Source organism: Haliotis rufescens, unplaced genomic scaffold (genome assembly GCF_023055435.1).
Source record: "Haliotis rufescens isolate VD_foot unplaced genomic scaffold, xgHalRufe1.0.p SCAF_3, whole genome shotgun sequence".
NCBI lineage: Eukaryota > Metazoa > Mollusca > Gastropoda > Lepetellida > Haliotidae > Haliotis > Haliotis rufescens.
Genome location: NW_025964001.1, coordinates 59657434 through 59681566, shown reverse-complemented (window position 1 = coordinate 59681566; position 24133 = coordinate 59657434). Strand labels below are relative to the sequence as shown.

Below are 24133 nucleotides of genomic sequence, written 5' to 3'. Positions count from 1 at the left end.
AGTTTGCCACTAACGTGGCTATATCCCCTGCCCCTGTCGCAGAATTTATGACATAATTAAATCTAAACAAACCCTAACCTTTTTTAACCGAGGTGGAACTTGTCATGGAAATTGTCAACCATAGGGACCATAGTCCATCTTGTTGCCGTTGGAAACGTAAAAAATAAAAATTTCTAAAATTTCTAAATAGCAAAAGGCACCAGTCCAGCATGCACCTGACAAACCTGCAAAGTTTCATGAAGAAATATTGAACGGTTTCTGAGTTATGCTCCGGAAACGAAACGTGATGGACAGAGCCCGTTTCTATATCCGGGGCGGGGGATAATAAAAATCGTCATCTATTGAAAAGTAAAAATGTTTGATACAACATGTTACAAAATCTATTTTAAGACCTCGTGCCAAGCAAGCGAGAATGAAACAAGTTGCTTCGAAAGCCATGTGGAATACAGACTAAATGACGTTACTGAATACTGCCGAAAAGTAAGTGCCAAAAAGAAGTTAATCATATTAAACACAAAATGCTTCCAAGCAAAGAATAGAAATAAGGTAATTCATACCATTTGTAGACCATCAACTCTTTGGATTAAAAAACTCACATGGCAGGCAGGCGACATACTTCTGACTTTAGACTTACCACTGCCCAGGGCGGTCGGGTAGCCTAGTAGTTAAAGCGTTCGCCAGTCACGCTGAAGACCCGGGTTCAATTCTCCACATGGGTACCATGTGTTAAGCCTATTTCTGATGTCCCCCACTGTGATATTGCTGGAATATTGCTAAAAGTGGCATAAAAACCAAACTCACTCATTACCATTGCCCAGAAGTTTTCCCCCTTTGTAACCACTATGACTGCATCCCACTAAAAACATGACAAAGATATAAATCATTTGTGTGAGAACCCAGGCCACAGAACCCATGTGTGAAACCAGTTCATATGGAGAATTGAACTTGACCCTTCATGATCAAAAGAAACAGCTTGCAACCACTAGGCGAGCCCACTGCTCTACTGTAGGAATTGAAAAGGGGTTAACTGCATACTGACTATAGCCAACCAATCCTTGTTTCATCCCCAAAATGCCGAGCATCAGGCAGGGTAACAACAAGTACAATGTTTCTATGTCATTTGGTATGACACGGTAGACACTTGCCCTTCTTCCAGACAAGCTGTTGCACATCATGTGAGATTGACCCACAGTTTACAGGAAAGAAGATACCACTGCATTTAAGCAATAATCAATTCATTCAGTTAAGAGAAATAAACATATGTGACTGAATGACCTAAGAGAAATGTAGAGAGGAAACTAGTGGTCAATAGCATGAGCAGCATCCGATATTGTTGGTGTATGATCATGACAGACAACAAATTGGGTACTCTCTTCTGTAAGTCAGGTACTCTCTTCTGTAAGTCAGGTACTCTCTTCTGTAAGTCAGGTACTCTCTTCTGTAAGTCAGGTATTCTCTTCTGTAAGTCAGGTACCCTCTTCTGTAAGTTAGGTATTCTCTTCTGTAAGTCAGGTACTCTCTTCTGTAAGTTAGATACTCTCTTCTGTAAGTTAGGTATTCTCTTCTGTGACTAGTGGTACTAGGGGCACATTCCTGGAAGTGTATGGAATGTCAGGTGCTTCTCACATAGCACAGCATCACGTTGACCTAGATCTGATCGGGCCCTCCCGTCACTTGGCTTGTCTTCACTCCGTCCTCCCCCAAGTCCTCTGAAACTAAACCCAGAATAGGATCAGTTGCAAAAACTCAACATGATGATGAGGAATGAACTTCAATAATTTTGTGTGTTAATGGACATGTAAACATAAAAATGTCATGCATACTGTGTTCTTCCAAGGATTTACACAAAGATTGTGCACAACTTTTTACGTTAATCATTCCATTCATGCAAAAACAGATTGAAGGCAATTCTTAGAAAAAAAATGTCAGCAAAAGATTTACAGACAAGAAAACGAATCGGGGCAACGTTCAGTGCATTAATGCAACTCAAGCCTCGTCCATTCTATTATCTGGAAAAATTAGTTTGCTTGTGAGCTAATTGTTGTTCTGTTGATCATGTTTAGGATGACAATGCCAACCCCCCAAAATATTGTCACATGTCTTGTTGATCTATTAAGACTGTCAGGGCTAAATTAATATAATCACTTAAACATACATTAACATTTGCCTGTGTATTGCATATTCAAATAATCTTTTTTATTGATGTTCATTTTGTGAAACATTCTCTGATTTGATAACAATTTAAGACTGTATTATAGGTGAGGTGAGGTGAGGTGGGTTTTGACTTCACGTCCAAGATTATTGCACTAATATATCAATGTGTGTGTGTGTGTGCGTGTGTGCGTGTGCGTGTGCGTGTGCGTGTGAATGTGCGTGTGTGAATGTGTGTGTGAATATTTGCACTAGTCAAGACACGCTGGTTTTAAATAAATGCTAGCCCACTGACATACCATGCTGCAGTTTAACATGGATACCCCACTCAGACACATCATACTGAATCCGAGCCGACCAGTCCTTGTTTGTGCCCCTTAATGCCGAGCACCTGACAAGTACCATCTCTTAATGTCTTTTAGTATGACATGGCTGGGGATCAAACCCCAGGACCTTCCACTCACAGGGCAGACACTCTATCATAAGACAACGGAGGCGGCCAACTTTGATATAGGCTAGTGGACACTCCTGCATCGCTGAGATAACTGTCTATGACTGCCTCATCTGTGTGCGGAGTACACCTACCGACAGTGACACAACTGTTACTCTGTCTGTTTACACTGTCTGTGTCTGCCTCATCTGTCTGCGGAGTACACCTACCGACAGTGACACAACTGTTACTCTGTGTGTTTACACTGTCTGTGTCTGCCTCATCTGTCTGCGGAGTACACCTACCGACAGTGACACAACTGTTACTCTGTGTGTTTACACTGTCTGTGTCTGCCTCATCTGTCTGCGGAGTACACCTACCGACAGTGACACAACTGTTACTTTGTCTGTTTACACTGTCTGTGACTGCCTCATCTATGTGCGGAGTACACCTACCGACAGTGACACAACTGTTACTCTGTCTGTTTACACTGTCTGTGTCTGCCTCATCTGTCTGCGGAGTACACCTACCGACAGTGACACAACTGTTACTTTGTCTGTTTACACTGTCTGTGTCTGCCTCATCTGCGTGCGAAGTACACCTACCGACAGTGACACAACTGTAACTCTGTCTGTTTACACTGTCTGTGTCTGCCTCATCTGTCTGCGGAGTACACCTACCGACAGTGACACAACTGTTACTCTGTGTGTTTACACTGTCTGTGTCTGCCTCATCTGTCTGCAGAGTACACCTACCGACAGTGACACAACTGTTACTCTGTCTGTTTACACTGTCTGTGTCTGCCTCATCTGTCTGCGGAGTACACCTACCGACAGTGACACAACTGTTACTCTGTGTGTTTACACTGTCTGTGTCTGCCTCATCTGTCTGCGGAGTACACCTACCGACAGTGACACAACTGTAACTCTGTCTGTTTACACTGTCTGTGTCTGCCTCATCTGTGTGTGGAGTACACCTACCGACAGTGACACAACTGTTACTTTGTCTGTTTACACTGTCTGTGTCTGCCTCATCTGTGTGCGGAGTACACCTACCGACAGTGACACAACTGTTACTTTGTCTGTTTACACTGTCTGTGACTGCCTCATCTGTGTGCGGAGTACACCTACCGACAGTGACACAACTGTTACTCTGTCTGTTTACACTGTCTGTGTCTGCCTCATCTGTGTGCGGAGTACACCTACCGACAGTGACACAACTGTTACTCTGTCTGTTTACACTGTCTGTGTCTGCCTCATCTGTGTGCGGAGTACACCTACCGACAGTGACACAACTGTTACTCTGTCTGTTTACACTGTCTGTGTCTGCCTCATCTGCGTGCGGAGTACACCTACCGACAGTGACACAACTGTTACTCTGTCTGTTTACACTGTCTGTGTCTGCCTCATCTGTGTGCGGAGTACACCTACCGACAGTGACACAACTGTTACTTTGTCTGTTTACACTGTCTGTGACTGCCTCATCTGTCTGCGGAGTACACCTACCGACAGTGACACAACTGTTACTCTGTCTGTTTACACTGTCTGTGTCTGCCTCATCTGTGTGCGGAGTACACCTACCGACAGTGACACAACTGTTACTTTGTCTGTTTACACTGTCTGTGTCTGCCTCATCTGTGTGCGGAGTACACCTACCGACAGTGACACAACTGTTACTCTGTCTGTTTACACTGTCTGTGTCTGCCTCATCTGTGTGCGGAGTACACCTACCGACAGTGACACAACTGTTACTTTGTCTGTTTACACTGTCTGTGACTGCCTCATCTGCGTGCGAAGTACACCTACCGACAGTGACACAACTGTTACTCTGTGTGTTTACACTGTCTGTTTCTGCCTCATCTGTGTTTACGGAGTACACCTACCGACAGTAACACAACTGTTACTTTGTCTGTTTACACTGTCTGTGACTGCCTCATCTGTGTGCGGAGTACACCTACCGACAGTGACACAACTGTTACTCTGTCTGTTTACACTGTCTGTGTCTGCCTCATCTGTCTGCGGAGTACACCTACCGACAGTGACACAACTGTTACTTTGTCTGTTTACACTGTCTGTGACTGCCTCATCTGTGTGCGGAGTACACCTACCGACAGTGACACAACTGTTACTCTGTCTGTTTACACTGTCTGTGTCTGCCTCATCTGTCTGCGGAGTACACCTACCGACAGTGACACAACTGTTACTCTGTGTGTTTACACTGTCTGTGTCTGCCTCATCTGTCTGCGGAGTACACCTACCGACAGTGACACAACTGTTACTCTGTGTGTTTACACTGTCTGTGTCTGCCTCATCTGTCTGCGGAGTACACCTACCGACAGTGACACAACTGTTACTTTGTCTGTTTACACTGTCTGTGACTGCCTCATCTGTGTGCGGAGTACACCTACCGACAGTGACACAACTGTTACTCTGTCTGTTTACACTGTCTGTGTCTGCCTCATCTGTCTGCGGAGTACACCTACCGACAGTGACACAACTGTTACTCTGTGTGTTTACACTGTCTGTGTCTGCCTCATCTGTGTGCGGAGTACACCTACCGACAGTGACACAACTGTTACTCTGTCTGTTTACACTGTCTGTGTCTGCCTCATCTGTCTGCGGAGTACACCTACCGACAGTGACACAACTGTTACTCTGTGTGTTTACACTGTCTGTGTCTGCCTCATCTGTCTGCGGAGTACACCTACCGACAGTGACACAACTGTTACTCTGTTTGTTTACACTGTCTGTGTCTGCCTCATCTGTCTGCGGAGTACACCTTACGACAGTGACACAACTGTTACTCAGTCTGTTTACACTGTCTGTGTCTGCCTCATCTGTGTGCGGAGTACACCTTACGACAGTGACACAACTGTTACTCTGTGTGTTTACACTGTCTGTGTCTGCCTCATCTGTGTGCGGAGTACACCTACCGACAGTGACACAACTGTTACTCTGTCTGTTTACACTGTCTGTGTCTGCCTCATCTGTCTGCGGAGTACACCTACCGACAGTGACACAACTGTTACTCTGTCTGTTTACACTGTCTGTGTCTGCCTCATCTGTGTGCGGAGTACACCTACCGACAGTGACACAACTGTTACTCTGTCTGTTTACACTGTCTGTGTCTGCCTCATCTGTGTGCGGAGTACACCTTACGACAGTGACACAACTGTTACTCTGTCTGTTTACACTGTCTGTGTCTGCCTCATCTGTGTGCGGAGTACACCTACCGACAGTGACACAACTGTTACTCTGTCTGTTTACACTGTCTGTTTCTGCCTCATCTGTGTTTACGGAGTACACCTACCGACAGTGACACAACTGTTACTCTGTCTGTTTACACTGTCTGTGTCTGCCTCATCTGTGTGCGGAGTACACCTACCGACAGTGACACAACTGTTACTTTGTCTGTTTACACTGTCTGTGACTGCCTCATCTGTCTGCGGAGTACACCTACCGACAGTGACACAACTGTTACTCTGTGTGTTTACACTGTCTGTGTCTGCCTCATCTGTCTGCGGAGTACACCTACCGACAGTGACACAACTGTTACTCTGTCTGTTTACACTGTCTGTGTCTGCCTCATCTGTGTGCGGAGTACACCTACCGACAGTGACACAACTGTTACTTTGTCTGTTTACACTGTCTGTGTCTGCCTCATCTGTGTGCGGAGTACACCTACCGACAGTGACACAACTGTTACTCTGTCTGTTTACACTGTCTGTGACTGCCTCATCTGTGTGCGGAGTACACCTACCGACAGTGACACAACTGTTACTCTGTCTGTTTACACTGTCTGTGTCTGCCTCATCTGTGTGCGGAGTACACCTACCGACAGTGACACAACTGTTACTTTGTCTGGTTACACTGTCTGTGTCTGCCTCATCTGTGTGCGGAGTACACCTACCGACAGTGACACAACTGTTACTTTGTCTGTTTACACTGTCTGTGTCTGCCTCATCTGTGTGCGGAGTACACCTACCGACAGTGACACAACTGTTACTTTGTCTGTTTACACTGTCTGTGACTGCCTCATCTGTGTGCGGAGTACACCTACCGACAGTGACACAACTGTTACTCTGTCTGTTTACACTGTCTGTGTCTGCCTCATCTGTGTGCGGAGTACACCTACCGACAGTGACACAACTGTTACTCTGTCTGTTTACACTGTCTGTGTCTGCCTCATCTGTGTGCGGAGTACACCTACCGACAGTGACACAACTGTTACTCTGTCTGTTTACAGTGTCTGTGTCTGCCTCATCTGTGTGCGGAGTCCACCTACCGACAGTGACACAACTGTTACTTTGTCTGTTTACACTGTCTGTGTCTGCCTCATCTGTGTGCGGAGTACACCTACCGACAGTGACACAACTGTTACTTTGTCTGTTTACACTGTCTGTGTCTGCCTCATCTGCGTGCGGAGTACACCTACCGACAGTGACACAACTGTTACTCTGTCTGTTTACACTGTCTGTGTCTGCCTCATCTGTGTGCGGAGTACACCTACCGACAGTGACACAACTGTTACTCTTGTCTGTTTACACTGTCTGTTTCTGCCTCATCTGTGTTTACGGAGTACACCTACCGACAGTGACACAACTGTTACTCTGTGTGTTTAAACTGTCTGTGTCTGCCTCATCTGTGTGCGGAGTACACCTACCGACAGTGACACAACTGTTACTCTGTCTGTTTACACTGTCTGTGTCTGCCTCATCTGTGTGCGGAGTACACCTACCGACAGTGACACAACTGTTACTTTGTCTGTTTACACTGTCTGTGTCTGCCTCATCTGTGTGCGGAGTACACCTACCGACAGTGACACAACTGTTACTCTGTCTGTTTACACTGTCTGTGACTGCCTCATCTGTCTGCGGAGTACACCTACCGACAGTGACACAACTGTTACTCTGTGTGTTTACACTGTCTGTGTCTGCCTCATCTGTCTGCGGAGTACACCTACCGACAGTGACACAACTGTTACTCTGTCTGTTTACACTGTCTGTGTCTGCCTCATCTGTGTGCGGAGTACACCTACCGACAGTGACACAACTGTTACTTTGTCTGTTTATGCCTCATCTGTGTGCGGAGTACACCTACCGACAGTGACACAACTGTTACTTTGTCTGTTTACACTGTCTGTGACTGCCTCATCTGTCTGCGGAGTACACCTACCGACAGTGACACAACTGTTACTCTGTGTGTTTACACTGTCTGTGTCTGCCTCATCTGTCTGCGGAGTACACCTACCGACAGTGACACAACTGTTACTCTGTCTGTTTACACTGTCTGTGTCTGCCTCATCTGTGTGCGGAGTACACCTACCGACAGTGACACAACTGTTACTTTGTCTGTTTATGCCTCATCTGTGTGCGGAGTACACCTACCGACAGTGACACAACTGTTACTCTGTCTGTTTACACTGTCTGTGACTGCCTCATCTGTGTGCGGAGTACACCTACCGACAGTGACACAACTGTTACTCTGTGTGTTTACACTGTCTGTGTCTGCCTCATCTGTGTGCGGAGTACACCTACCGACAGTGACACAACTGTTACTTTGTCTGTTTACACTGTCTGTGTCTGCCTCATCTGTGTGCGGAGTACACCTACCGACAGTGACACAACTGTTACTTTGTCTGGTTACACTGTCTGTGTCTGCCTCATCTGTGTGCGGAGTACACCTACCGACAGTGACACAACTGTTACTTTGTCTGTTTACACTGTCTGTGTCTGCCTCATCTGTGTGCGGAGTACACCTACCGACAGTGACACAACTGTTACTTTGTCTGTTTACACTGTCTGTGACTGCCTCATCTGTGTGCGGAGTACACCTACCGACAGTGACACAACTGTTACTCTGTCTGTTTACACTGTCTGTGTCTGCCTCATCTGTGTGCGGAGTACACCTACCGACAGTGACACAACTGTTACTCTGTCTGTTTACACTGTCTGTGTCTGCCTCATCTGTGTGCGGAGTACACCTACCGACAGTGACACAACTGTTACTCTGTGTGTTTACACTGTCTGTGTCTGCCTCATCTGTGTGCGGAGTACACCTACCGACAGTGACACAACTGTTACTTTGTCTGTTTACACTGTCTGTGTCTGCCTCATCTGCGTGCGGAGTACACCTACCGACAGTGACACAACTGTTACTCTGTCTGTTTACACTGTCTGTGTCTGCCTCATCTGTGTGCGGAGTACACCTACCGACAGTGACACAACTGTTACTTTGTCTGTTTACACTGTCTGTGACTGCCTCATCTGTCTGCGGAGTACACCTACCGACAGTGACACAACTGTTACTCTGTGTGTTTACACTGTCTGTGTCTGCCTCATCTGTGTGCGGAGTACACCTACCGACAGTGACACAACTGTTACTTTGTCTGTTTACACTGTCTGTGTCTGCCTCATCTGTCTGCGGAGTACACCTACCGACAGTGACACAACTGTTACTCTGTCTGTTTACACTGTCTGTGTCTGCCTCATCTGTGTGCGGAGTACACCTACCGACAGTGACACAACTGTTACTTTGTCTGTTTACACTGTCTGTGTCTGCCTCATCTGTGTGCGGAGTACACCTACCGACAGTGACACAACTGTTACTCTGTCTGTTTACACTGTCTGTGTCTGCCTCATCTGTGTGCGGAGTACACCTACCGACAGTGACACAACTGTTACTTTGTCTGTTTACACTGTCTGTGACTGCCTCATCTGCGTGCGAAGTACACCTACCGACAGTGACACAACTGTTACTCTGTGTGTTTACACTGTCTGTGTCTGCCTCATCTGCCTGCGGAGTACACCTACCGACAGTGACACAACTGTTACTCTGTGTGTTTACACTGTCTGTGTCTGCCTCATCTGTGTGCGGAGTACACCTACCGACAGTGACACAACTGTTACTCTGTCTGTTTACACTGTCTGTTACTGCCTCATCTGTGTGCGGAGTACACCTACCGACAGTGACACAACTGTTACTCTGTGTGTTTACACTGTCTGTGTCTGCCTCATCTGTCTGCGGAGTACACCTACCGACAGTGACACAACTGTTACTCTGTGTGTTTACACTGTCTGTGTCTGCCTCATCTGTCTGCGGAGTACACATACCGACAGTGACACAACTGTTACTTTGTCTGTTTACACTGTCTGTGACTGCCTCATCTGTGTGCGGAGTACACCTACCGACGGTGACACAACTGTTACTCTGTCTGTTTACACTGTCTGTGTCTGCCTCATCTGTCTGCGGAGTACACCTACCGACAGTGACACAACTGTTACTCTGTGTGTTTACACTGTCTGTGTCTGCCTCATCTGTGTGCGGAGTACACCTACCGACAGTGACACAACTGTTACTCTGTCTGTTTACACTGTCTGTGTCTGCCTCATCTGTGTGCGGAGTACACCTACCGACAGTGACACAACTGTTACTCTGTCTGTTTACACTGTCTGTGTCTGCCTCATCTGTCTGCGGAGTACACCTACCGACAGTGACACAACTGTTACTTTGTCTGTTTAAACTGTCTGTGTCTGCCTCATCTGTGTGCGGAGTACACCTACCGACAGTGACACAACTGTTACTCTGTCTGTTTACACTGTCTGTGACTGCCTCATCTGTGTGTGGAGTACACCTACCGACAGTGACACAACTGTTACTTTGTCTGTTTACACTGTCTGTGTCTGCCTCATCTGTCTGCGGAGTACACCTACCGACAGTGACACAACTGTTACTTTGTCTGTTTACACTGTCTGTTTCTGCCTCATCTGTGTGCGGAGTACACCTACCGACAGTGACACAACTGTTACTCTGCGTGTTTACACTGTCTGTGACTGCCTCATCTGTGTGCGGAGTACACCTACCGACAGTGACACAACTGTTACTCTGTCTGTTTACACTGTCTGTGTCTGTCTGATCATCTTGCAGAATATTGTAGTCAACTAAGCTTCGTTGATCAAGATGAAGCCATCTGAAATAAAGGAATTTGAAATACATTCAACATGTAAATTTGGGGATGTTTGGTTCATGTTCATCTCAACATTGTTGCAAAAATGGTAAAGATCATTATAGCACTTTAATGCACCCTCTTAAATGAGGGCTTTAGTAAGTTTGTTTATCACTCACAGCATGATAGCGGCAGCAATAACACACAGACCAGCCGCCAGCAGGAAGCTGAATCCTGGGAAGAAAGCAAGGGATGCTGGGTAGAGCTGATTGAAGAGGAGGGATGCCAGCAAGCTTGCAACGCTCTCCACTGCAGCAACCAGCCCAAACAGTCTTCCTGGCAACAGGAAGATGAACATTTTCAACAAGTATAATTAATCTTCATTTGGTTTGTGTGACAAAACTGCACACTGGCCTAAACCTAACTCTGTTCAGTCTAGCTACCTATATCACATAAAAAAAATGCTTTTCTACGCTGTTTAGTCTGTTTACAACAGAGCATTACGATCTTACAACATCAGATGTAATCTAAGCCGGCTGCCTTACTGGGTTGGTTTGGTAGCCCAGTGGCTAAAGCGTTCGCTCGTCACACCAAACGTTTTCGATTCCCCATGTGGGTGCAATGTTTGAAGCCCATTTCAGATGTCCCCCGTGATGGTAATGCTGGAATATTGCTAAAAGCGGCATAGAACCACACTCACTCTAAATCTTACTCTGTTCAGTCTGACTTACTTCATCAGATGAGGTCTACGTCTTTCCCGGTTCAGTGTGACTTACTACATCAGATATGACCTAAATCTTACGCTGTTCAGTCCGACTTACTACATCAGATGAGGTCTAAGTCTTACCCTGTTCAGTCCGACTCACTACATCAGATGAGGTCCAAGGCTTACCCTGTTCAGACCGACTCACTACATCAGATGAGGTCTAAGTCTTAGCCTGTTCAGTCCGACTCACTACATCAGATGAGGTCTAAGTCTTACCCTGTTCAGTCCGACTCACTACATCAGATGAGGTCTAAGGCTTACCCTGTTCAGACCGACTCACTACATCAGATGAGGTCTAAGTCTTAGCCTGTTCAGTCCGACTCACTACATCAGATGAGGTCTAAGTCTTACCCTGTTCAGTCCGACTTACTACATCAGATGAGGTCTATGTCTAACCCTGTTCAGTCCGACTCACTACATCAGATGAGGTCTGAGTATAACACTGTCCAGTCTGACTTACTTCATCAGTTGAGGTCTAAGTCTTACCCTGTTCAGTCCGACTCATTACATCAGATGAGGTCTACGTCTAACCCTGTTCAGTCTGGCTTGCCACATCACATGAGGTCTAAGTCTTACCCTGTCCAGTCCGACTTACTACATCAGATGAGGTCTAAGTCTTACCCTGTCCAGTCCGACTTACTAAATCAGATGAGGTCTAAGTCTTACCCTGTTCAGTCCGACTTACTACATCAGATGAGGTCTGAGTCTAACCCTGTCCAGTCTGACTCACTACATCAGATGAGGTCTAAGTCTAACCCTGTCCAGACTGACTTACTACATCAGATGAGGTCTGAGTCTAACCCTGTCCAGTCTGACTTACTTCATCAGTTGAGGTCTAGGTCTTACCCTGTTCAGTCCGACTTACTACATCAGATGAGGTCTACGTCTAACCCTGTTCAGTCCGACTTACTACATCAGATGAGGTCTAAGTCTTACCCTGTCCAGTCCAACTAACTAAATCAGATGGGGTCTAAGTCTTAGCCTGTTCAGTCCGACTTACTACATCAGATGAGGTCTAAGTCCTACCCTGTTCAGCCTGACTTACTACATCAGATGAGGTATAAGTCTTACCCTGTTCAGTCCGACTTACTACATCAGATGGGGTCTAAGTCTTAGCCTGTTCAGTTCTCTGTTTGATTTGAGCCTTACCCTGTTCTCCTTTGCTGACCATACTGGACATCAGTGACCGAACAACAGCTGCTGGAAAGCCTTGAAACATGGCAAATATTACCACTGAAACAAAGAGCAATCGTTGCGGAAACATCTGAAGGGACATGGTGTCAAATAGGTAGAGGGAAAAGTTCTACAGGTCAAATGACGCCTCGTCAACAGAAGCTGAACAAACATGTGATAGATTATTTCATGAATAAACTTTTGAATTAGGAACATGTAATTGTTTACATTGCATGGGTTCCTGTTTATTTAGAGGTCAAGACAATAAAATGATTTGTAAAGTAAATTGCTGGCAAAAATGTTCAGAATCAATTTAAGACAAAACTAGAACACACTTAAAGGGCAAGTTCACACAGAAATTAACCTATTTTTCTTGTACTTTTTCCACAATAAAAGTGTTAACCTAGAAGTGTCATAGACAAAAATATAAAAATATCACAATTAATTAACATATTTTTCGCATTAAAACGATTTATATTTTTCACATTTACCAAGTGTTCTATTTCCACAACAAAAACACCATGGCTTATGCCCCTTGCAATATGACGTCATTGGTGCCAATTGATAAACATTATGACGTCATCATGCTTTGTTAGAGCCGCTTCACGTGGTGTAGGTCTAGGTGTGTGATTCTAGCGTCTCAGATGCCAGCCAGCATAGTGTTATGCTGAGTCACCACTGCGCCGGAGTGTGTCGTAGGCCATGTTGTTTTACCGCAAAATGGTACTTGATATCTTTTGCGTTGAGAATAGACAGGGACCCAGTTGAATTGGCACCAATTACGTCATAATCTAAGGGGGATAACTCAGGCCTGTTTAGCTCGAAAAACGAAGGCCTCATAACGGCATATCATTTTCACACTATTGTGAGCTTCCTACTTTCACTGTGAAAAAAATGAGTGTATATTTTCAAACACAGATACTAATTAATTCTAAAATTGCGTTTTGTTTAGAAAAAGAAAGAAAGTGATTTTTGCGTGTACACTTCCCCTTTAACTGATAGTGATAAAGGATGAAACAGATGAAGAACACACATGTTCAGTCAAGTTACCTAGAAATGTCAGCCATGTCTGTGTACTGAATCCGATGACCACCAGGCCGATGATCTTGGACGCCAGGCCCCATAGTCCTAAAGTGGTGTCTCTCAACTTCCTGCACAGAGGCAGAACTGTGACGAGGGTTAGACTGCGAGTGAAGTTCTCCAGACCCTTATAGTAACCAAACCTTGTCTGTGACCAGCTGAGAGGTGCTCGCCTTGTGTACAGGAGAAGGACGTCAATTTCACCTGTCAAATATCAGGGATTACCCCATCAGCAATGATCATTATCACTGAGGTTGGCATGTTTTTGTTTGTTTTTTAATGCTGCATTCAGCAATTTTCCAACTGTATGACGGCGGTCTGTAAATAATCTGGACCAGACAATAATGAGCATCGATCCAGGCAATTGGGATATGATAACATGCATCAAACCACCCGATCCCGTTAGTCGCCCCTTACGACCTGCAAAGTCGCCTTTTACAGCAAGCATTGGTTCCTGAAGGCCTATTCTACCCCGGATCTTCACGGATCGAGGTTGACATGTCATGTTAGATTGGTAACATACTGTCACAAGAATTTTTTGTTTTGTCCCCGTGGAGGAATCCGGGTTAGGGCTGGTCCTAAAAGGAGATTTACTGGATCAGGTGAACAGGATTGCTCACTTGGTTGATTGCATATCGTTGCTGATAATATCAATCACCGGATTGTCTGGTCCAGACTCGATTATTTACAGACCTCCGTCATATAGCTGGAATATTGCTGAGTGCGGCGTTAAACAACAAACAAACAAAACAAAACATGCGACATGTGCTAGTAGTAATGTTTCAGCTTTGGACAATGCATGTTTCATCTACACATGTGAGTGTTTCATCTACACATGTGAGTGTTTCATCTACGCATGTGAGTGTTTCATCTACGCATGTGAGTGTTTCATCTACGCATGTGAGTGTTTCATCTACACATGTGAGTGTTTCATCTACACATGTGAGTGTTTCATCTACACATGTGAGTGTTTCATCTACACATGTGAGTGTTTCATCTACGCATGTGAGTGTTTCATCTACGCATGTGAGTGTTTCATCTACGCATGTGAGTGTTTCATCTACACATGTGAGTGTTTCATCTACACATGTGAGTGTTTCATCTACACATGTGAGTGTTTCATCTACACATGTGAGTGTTTCATCTACACATGTGAGTGTTTCATCTACGCATGTGAGTGTTTCATCTACGCATGTGAGTGTTTCATCTACACATGTGAGTGTTTCATCTACACATGTGAGTGTTTCATCTACACATGTGAGTGTCTCATGGCTCCAATAGAGCCTCTTTGAATTAGATGAAGTTCTAAGTTTGGGGAAAACCAGAAAAGCCTACTTACATGATGTTCCGATAACAAGGATGATGAAGATGATGAGCACTAAGAAGATGTAGACATTTCTCTTCCCTTGCCTCGTCTTCATCACACAACGACCAGACTCCTTGATGGAGGACAGACACCAGTACGTGCAGATACCCTCACCCTCGGGTCTTGTCGTGTTGGCTGTGATGTTCTCTAGACGTATGATAGCGTATAACATTCCTAAGAAGGAGCTTCCACTTATGAACGCGAAGACGAAGACGAAGCTTGTATTGTCAAGCATGACTCCTGATACGAACACCCCAACTGTTGCAGCAAAGAATGTCATGGACTCCAGGATCCCTATTCGCATCGTTTTATTGGCTGGATCAGCAATGTGCGTCACGTAGCTGTACACGGACATCAGCAGGGCAGGGAATCCCCCGGACAAACCATTTACTACAGCACCAATCAAGACATACTCCACTTTACTTGAAGGGTAAATGGACAGGAGTAAGTTAACAATGGAAGACAATGTTGCTCCCAAACTGGGTAAAATCACTGGTAGTTTCCGACCCACTTTGTCACCCCAGGATCCAAGAAGAAACAGAACAAGCAAACATGACGGAACAAGTTCCACAACATTTTTCTTCAAAATCCAGTAGGACGTTTGTGACTGGACATAATCCTCTTCTGTTTTGTGGTCCTCCTGGAATGTCTTGTTCTGCAGACTGGTGCAGAAAGTCTTGTTGTAGCTGTCAATGCAGATCTTGTCAAACACAAAGGCCTGGAAGGTTGGGTATGTCAGAAAGGATCCGATCATGTATAGAAACAAAACTGGTTCAACTGTTATGAGGTTCAGATCAAACTGCCGTCTGCCACATCTAATAACGGCCATTTTGAAGATGTAAGTGAGTCAAAGATCCAATTCAGTGTCCATGATGTGAATACTTTGCGACCACTTCATGAATTCTAAGCAAACCATATCTGAAAGACAAATAATTTTATTCAATAGCATTTCAACCCATTCTCCATAGGTCACTTCAAACAACATCTTGTTTGTTTGTTGTTTTACGCTGCACTCAGCAATATTCCAGCTATATGACGGCGGTCTGTAAATAATCGAGTCTGGACCAGACAATCCAGTGATTGACATCATGAGCATCCCTCCACGCAAATGGGATACGATAACATGCATTAACCAAGTCAGCGAGCCTGACCACCCGATCCCGTTAGTCGCCTCTTACAACAGGCATAGTCGCCTTTTACGGCAAGCATGGATTGCTGAAATCCTATTATACCCCAGATCTTCATGGGCCCATTTAAACAACAGAAATGTCAGAGCTCCAGATAAACTGCGTATCTGCGTAAAATAGAAATGCAGAAATACGCAGTAAAATATAATCGAAGCGTATCAAATACGCAACGAACAATACAGATATGCTACAAAAATAAAACTTTTCCATATCATCAAAATATTGTGAAGTAACCCTGCGTATTTGATTAGCAAATCAGCAACTTATTTTGAAATTATAAACGGCATTCCGTCAACCTTGCCAAACTCCACGATGACAGTTACATCATGATCATTTGCCATCACACTTTCTTGTGGAAGTATCGTGGTATTTTTTAGTCCTATAAAGTTCTCGAACCCACACAACACCAGTTTGCAGGGACTAGATGAATAGTGTTTCTTAATATTTAACTTAAATACCCACATGTGTAAAATCTAGTGGGTAACAGAAATTTGAATACCCAGATAGAATAACTGATTTTAAAATGCATGGGTAAAATACCCACAACACCAAAAGCTTATCCGGAGCTCTGAATGTGTATCAATGAATTGTCATCACTAACATATACTTCTCAAAAGAATCTGTCAAGCATTCTGTTGACAGGGGAATACGTAGCAGGGCTGGACTAAGAATAATCCCACAGATGGATCTTTTATTGTCAGCCTGCTGACAGGGTTCATCTGTCTAGTCGAATGGACATGGGGTTAGACTTCGGACCACAAGAACACAATGTGTGGCCCTACACCTACATGACCACTTAGATACCTACTTTGCCCTTGGATCCCCACAATAGATCCTTGTGAGAATTCGTCATGTAAATGATCACTACTGTATAGACACAGAGCAAAACTATCTGTTCCAAGTCAATAAGCAAAGCAGGTAAACCTATGGAATGTATTCGACGTAATAAACGCCCAGGGCGCTCTAAAAATTGAAAGATAAATATTGTGGTTTATGCTGACAGCCTGAAATGTTTATATATATATGACAGATATATTTTTCCAGAATTTAACTGCCCATAATTAAGAGTGTATATAACACACGAGTGCGTATTATACGTGAATAAATAAGTCTTGTGTACATTGATCAATCGGAAGGGTGCTAATTGGGATTGTTCACTAGCCAATATATTAGCAAATATTGCTGTGGGCGCTTATTAGAGCGGGGCGCTTATTACGTCGATATGGTATATATATATATTTGAATATAAGAATAGATGAGCTTTCTTGATGACAATTTGTGGCGAGTTTTGTTTCGCTGTGCTATTAATAACAGGTATGCCTACAGGTAGGGCAAATAATTGCTGTTTATCTTGTCTTGCAGTCACTGTCACAGGTGGTTCACCTTGCCCGACAAAAGTGGGAGGATGGGGGTCCCCAAATAATTAATTTTACGGGTCCTTGGAGGCAATATGAGGGTCCTGTAAAGTAATGAAATGGTATAGTGTACTGTGTTTAGATAATTACTTCAGAACCTGGAATGAATCCATGATCATGTGGGCAGAGGTCATGCTTGATGGATGAAATACCACTTTTTTTACAGACACTCATAACTGCTTTTTATATGCTGCAGGTACAAAGAAAAATATTGCGCATCCCTTGTATTTTTAGTCTGCGTCCATTCGCTACATTTGTGTGTAATGGACGCAAATTCATGCATCACGTAAAACCCTGCTGTGATGGGCCTACACAGTCACATCCTTAATCATGGTAATACTGACAGATAGAACATGTCTACCAAGACAGCAGCTACATTCCACCTCCTCATTCCAGCCTAGTTTGTGACACGTTGATACTCTGATAGTGGGTGTAACCCTGCGATATATTGTATACCACGGTGGGTGTAAGACTGCGTTCCACCTCCTTATTTCCCTCATTCCAGCCTAGTTTGTGCCACCTGCACACTCTGATAGTAGGTGTAACCCTGGGATATATTGTATACCACGGTGGGTGTAAGACTGCGTTCCACCTCCTTATTTCCCTCATTCCAGCCTAGTTTGTGCCACCTGCACACTCTGATAGTAGGTGTAACCCTGCGATATATTGTATACCACGGTGGGTGTAAGACTGCGTTCCACCTCCTTATTTCCCTCATTCCAGCCTAGTTTGTGCCACCTGCACACTCTGATAGTAGGTGTAACCCTGCGATATATTGTATACCACGGTGGGTGTAAGACTGCGTTCCACCTCCTTATTTCCCTCATTCCAGCCTAGTTTGTGCCACCTACACACTCTGATAGTAGGTGTAACCCTGCGATATATTGTATACCACGGTGGGTGTAAGACTGCGTTCCACCTCCTTATTTCCCTCATTCCAGCCTAGTTTGTGCCACCTGCACACTCTGATAGTAGGTGTAACCCTGCGATATATTGTATACCACGGTCGGTGTAAGAATGTGTCATAATTATTAATATATACCTAGGTGGGTGTTAATTACCCTGCGATATCACATGTACATATTCTGAACATCTTCCACAAATGACAGTCACAACGACTCCCACTGACAACACATTAAATGACAGTAGCAATTATTTGAATATTTCAAATCTGCAATAATCCAATAACAACTCCTTGGTCTTTACACAACAACAGACGGATATGCTGAGACAACTTGAATTTGTGAACATAATAGTTAATTGTGTCGGATGATTTGGTCACAACAGCTCATTGGTCTGGTCCCAAGTAACAAGTGAAATATTTTGAGTAACAGTGGTCCATTTTGACCAGACAAATGGGATGTTATGTCCAAAAAGACATATATCTTGGGGGAAGGGGGGTTGGGCGTTTTTTACCCTGCATTGTAATGTTTACCTTGGAGGGCCTCAATTACTCTGCATTACAGTGTATATAGCAAGGTTCATGCTAATTACCCTGCATCATTATGAATACCTTGGTGGGTGTTAACTACCCTGTTTTATACTGTTTGTTTGTTGTTTAACGCCGCAATGTTCCTGCTATATGACGGCGGTCTGTAAATAATCGAGTCTGGACCAGACAATCCAGTGATTGATGTCATGAGCATCAATCCATGCAATTCGGATACAATGACATGCATAAGTCAGTGAGCCTGACACCTGATCCTGTTCGTCGACGAGCATAGTCGCCTTTTCTGGCAGGCATGAGTTGCGAAGACCAATCTACCCCAGCTTTTCCTTGCATTATAATGTGTATACTCGGACCCCATGGTACCGCGCCATTCATCGTATCGCGGCATTTGTGATTTCCGGTAGCTCAGGCAGGACACGCCTCTTAGCAGCTGTCTATTAATGCTAATCAGTAACCAGGAAGTGCACACTTCATAAACAATTTCAATTTCCTCGGAATGTTCCGTCTGCTGTAAGTAAGGAGTTATTAATGCGTTGATACATATTTCTGGCATCTTTTGAAATATTGCCTTACCCCCATCTATCAATGGCCAACGATATAAACCGCAGTTCCCCAAGTAAACTTTCTCGATCGACCTGAACTAGATCATCTGCATATTCATGGCGACTAATAAGGTAACGGAAGTTACGTAGTCCACACATTTTTTTCCGCTCTGTGTCCAGAATCTATTGGGAGATCATAAGGGCCATAATGCCAAACTTAGAAATACGTTCTTCACTAGTAGCCAAAAGATAAATACATACTTTGGGCATACTAGGAGTGTTTTTTATATATTTATTGTTAATGTTTAACATTTTTCCATTATGTGACAAATTATTGTCATTCAATTTTTTTTTTATAAACCATCTTAGAATATCATTTCTGATATTTTGTTTTTGATTTTTAAAATATTTTTCTCTTACTTTTACAGTAAACATGCATTGAATACCTATTACAGATAACACATTTAGAATTTTACTTGTGCTGTCTTTGCACTTGTCTGGACAAATCACTGATATCTGGCATGATCATACTAAGCATGCTAAGTGGTTGGTAGAATTATGTCCTCTTTTTGTCCAATTCGGACCTCCATACACAACTTTTCTCTGTACCGCGATACGATGGAGTTCTCTCCCTTGTCAAACTGAGCGCGAGGCCCGGCTTTTACTCGGAGCTACTGATGTAAATAATGAACTTTTATCAGTAAAATATGCATTGTTTGATAAAATAAATGACATCTGATATAGAGAACACGAACAATCATAACGGTTAGTGAGTGCATTTTTTTCCGTTCAAGTACCGCGATACCCCGAGGTTGCAGGCTACCCTGTCCGGTGTTTATTACCTTGCCTAATTATGCATATCTATGTTGGAGTTAATTACCCTGTATTATAATGTATACCTTGGTGGGAGTTAAATTCCCCAGCAATATAATATGTATATAGGCCATATAATGCATATCTTTGACTAGTGAGATCGAACAGCTACAACCACTGACAACACATGGTATCCATCTATGCTTCGATATTCAATATGTCACACTTATTACATGACCAAAATGGGATCGGGTGGTCAGGCTTGATGACTCGGTTGATGCATGTCATCGATCCTAAATGCGTGGATTAGGGCTGGGACGAGTCCGAATTTGCTACCTGGGTACCCAACCCCCTAGCTTTTACCCGACCCTACCTGGGTACCCTCTGTAGGTCGGATTGGGCATTTTCTTACCATAGCACTGGCAAAACACATTTAGATACATGTATTAAACAATCTGGTCATGCATACACTGAATTTGACTCAAGTTATATCGATATCTTTATTCAAAGATATGAAAAGTCAGAATGAATGGGTGCATAGTCAGAAAGAAATGCGAACATTAGTGACTTGTAGTGAAACCATAGAGTTCTAGATAAGTTTTTTGCCATTAAACAATATAATCACGTGAATAACCATGGGTCCGGGTAGTCCTGTGGGTACCCGGGTCCTACTCAGTACCCACCCGACCCAATTACCCGTCCCAGCCCTAGCGTGGATCAATGCTCATGATATCAATCACTGGATTGTCTGGTCCAGACTCGATTATTTACAGACCGCTGTCACATAGCTGGAATATTGCTGAGTTAAACAACAAACCAACCAACCAACCAACATGAACCCCCAAAAAGAGAAGATTTTTGGAGCATCACACTTTCTGCCAAGTTGGATGGAGATGCCATCATTACAACAACCTGCAAACGGCTGATATCGCGATGTGCACACATTAATGCCACGTATTTTCATTCCTAGAATGATAACACTCAACATGCATTTTCTTTAACTCGGTCTTGGCAATCAGAACGTGTTCAACTACACTCATACTTACCACTGCACTCTGCAGCGACAATGCCCTGTCCTAAACTTATTGTCAGAAATTGGTGATGTCAGTTAGATCTGTGTCAGCGATTCAGTCACATGTATATCGTGGTTAGCAAAAACAAAGATGAGAGCATACCTCCACGCCACGCTCCCGTGTGGTGGATCTGGCCTGACCAGCGTTCAGCTTAATTAATCAAATTCTCGTGGACATTTTGTTGTGACTCACCTCAGCTCCGTACAGGGAGGGAGGTGAGCCGAAGTGTTGTGTGGAGCTTCTACCTCAACGCGTTCAACGTGTAGAACTTACATGATTTATGTTTTGGGGACAAACATATTTTGTCTATGACAACCAAACGTTGCTACCAAGTGCCCATTACATAGTATACTAGACGTATGGTGTCAATAAGGTTGACTTGTCAGTGGGTGGATATTTTTACTTACATGCACGTATCGGCAACGTGACAGTCCGAATTCCGAATCCCTAATCTATTATTTTTTTATATACCTTATTAAGTATAACAAAGTTTGCAATGAATACAGATAACTGTGTGGAATCAAGAAGGACCAGTTTGCACAATGTTAAAGGAGTGACCTAGAAAATGCAGCGGCGGTAGACTCTAAACGTTTCTGGGACATCATAAAGCGCGTGTCTGGACGACCGCAACGACCCAACCCTATTGATATACAAGACTGGGGGGATTATTTCTCGTCGCTGAATTCTGAACCAATGGGTATTCAGGATAATGGGTGGAGGACAAAGTGACATGTCAAGGTTATGTGCAAGAACTGACAATTGGCATATCAGAATCCCAAATCACCAGACCCGAACTTTTTATAAAGTATCAGCGCCAAGAAACATAATAAATCAGCTGGCCTTGACGACATCTGCGGAAGCCATTGTATAAACATGGTCTGAGTGCTAAAATGGGTAAAATGTTACAATCCATGTACAGTAATGTAAAGGCTTGTGTTCGTTCAAACAACAGAGTATCTGGTATATTTGTTGCTTCATGGGTGTGAGGCAAGGATGTATGCTTTGTCCCTTTTTGTTTCATTTTTTTTTTATAAACGATTTGGTTGCTGAAATGGAACAAAACTGTCGTTTCGGTGTTAAGTTCTTTCCGGAATTTATTTATATTTTTCTACTTCTATTTGCGGAAGACCTTATTGTGTTTGGCAATACTGTCAACAACGTACAAAACGTACAAACATGGCCCTGTTAATTAGTATACATTCCTTGAAACTACACTCGCCTCACTTTACTTCGTGCTATTGAGATGTTTCATCAGAAATGGCATTCAGATATTTACGAAAGTTCAAATGCTAAAATACTTATCGCCAGTTCAGGTCATTGCTTGAACCAGAATCTTATTTATCAAACTTACGGTACAGGAATTTTCGTAACATCATTATTCGTTTTAGACTTGGCCTGAATTATCTAAAAAATAACACAGGGAGATTTTCATCTATTGAGAAATCCCTAAGGTTATGCACATTCTGTGGCATTGTTGTCGAAGATGAATACCATTTTATGTTTATTTGCCCTTTATACGAAAATCTAAGAAACAAGTACTTACCGCAGTGGTCTTTATCTCATTTTAATGCTATAACATTGTCTTCATTACTGTCCTGCAAGGATCTTCTAACACAAAATAAACTGGCTTTGTGCATACATCATGCGTTTTTGTTACGAAGTGAATTGTTACCTTGACTTTGTATCTTATAAAATATGTTATGTAACTCCGTTGTATATGGGCCTGTGGCCTTTCATACAATAAAAAAATGAATTAAGATAACACCAATACTTTTACACGGGGCTAAAATGCGAGGGTTCAGTGACATAGAACAGAGCCGGCAGATGTTCTATTCAGTCGCTCGCTGTTTTGAAATGTGTCAAATATTGGCTGTCTCTTTATAATATGCAGGAATCTCGTTTAACCCCCAAAATGTTACAATATGTTGCGGTTGAACGACGAACAAGGCCACGTAAACTGGGTAACGAAACTTAAAACTGTTATTTTCAGATTAGGATTTGGTGATATCTGGTACTTTCAAATATGTGGTAATAAAACCGCATTTTTAAATATGTTACGTCAGTGGTTTAAAACTTTTTTTCAGGTTTGGCATAGTGATCTTTGCGAAAAACCCCAAATGGCTTATTATGCACATTAATACATCCATTTCATGTGAGCACTATTTGAGTAGTATAACTGTTAATAAATTCAGGACCACATTGACTCGTTTTCGGCTCAGTTCTGACAATTTAGAAATTGAACGTGGACGGCATTTCAATATTCCTCGTGAATTTTGAAAATGTAAAGTTTGTAACCTAAACCATATCGAAAATGAATATAACTTTTTGTTAATTTTTCTGTGTTTTGCACACTGAGGCAACGTTTTTACATCTTTCCAAATATTCTGAAGTTTAATACACTACTGTCATCGCAAGACCCTATTATCAATATGAATACAGTAAAGTACTTGTTTTACGCCAATGCTACAAGAACACAAATACTCAAACTTTGATAATATGAAATTATGTTAAAACTGCTTTTTCAACAAAAAAAAACCATGAAAAGAAATGTGTTGTATTTTATACTGTTTGCATCTAAATTGTATTTCGTTTGTACAAAAAGGCCGGAAAATGAAGCCTAATTATTCGTAATAGAATATATTCTTCCTTTAACTGTGCGCGTTTTCTCAGGAGCAACAAAAAAGTAGAGCCATCACTTGTGTAAGTGCACTGCATCTTTAGTGTTCATACAATCTCTCAACAA

General features: G+C 43.3%; 1 protein-coding gene across 3 annotated transcripts; it reads right to left on the bottom strand.

Moving 5' to 3' along the window:
- Nucleotides 1-1413: 1413 nt before the first annotated feature.
- On the bottom strand, nucleotides 1414-21627 carry LOC124124619 (solute carrier family 46 member 3-like). Of its 3 annotated transcripts, none has more exons than XM_046487831.2 (7): nucleotides 21493-21627; nucleotides 14884-15828; nucleotides 13515-13748; nucleotides 12441-12524; nucleotides 10705-10861; nucleotides 10443-10549; nucleotides 1414-1715 (listed from the first exon to the last, which is right to left on the bottom strand). In XM_046487831.2, exons 2-7 carry the CDS (start codon nucleotides 15737-15739, stop codon nucleotides 1648-1650), a joined length of 1506 nt encoding a protein of 501 aa, XP_046343787.2. In that variant the 5' UTR covers nucleotides 15740-15828; nucleotides 21493-21627; the 3' UTR covers nucleotides 1414-1647. The 3 variants fall into 3 exon arrangements, with proteins under 3 accessions (XP_046343787.2, XP_046343788.2, XP_046343786.2); XM_046487832.2 differs by having other exon boundaries at nucleotides 1414-1709; XM_046487830.2 differs by having other exon boundaries at nucleotides 21364-21501.
- Nucleotides 21628-24133: the final 2506 nt, after the last annotated feature.

Bases quoted from the DNA above. Each gene is read 5' to 3' on its own strand.
- LOC124124619 (XM_046487831.2), bottom strand. From the start codon at position 15,739: ATGGCCGTTATTAGATGTGGCAGACGGCAGTTTGATCTGAACCTCATA. The intron at 13,749-14,883 runs GTAAGTAGGCTT...GATATTTGACAG, and splicing joins CCTTGTTATCGGAACATCAT to GTGAAATTGACGTCCTTCTC. The intron at 10,862-12,440 runs GTAAGGCTCAAA...TCCTGTTGCCAG, and splicing joins GGTCAGCAAAGGAGAACAGG to GAAGACTGTTTGGGCTGGTT.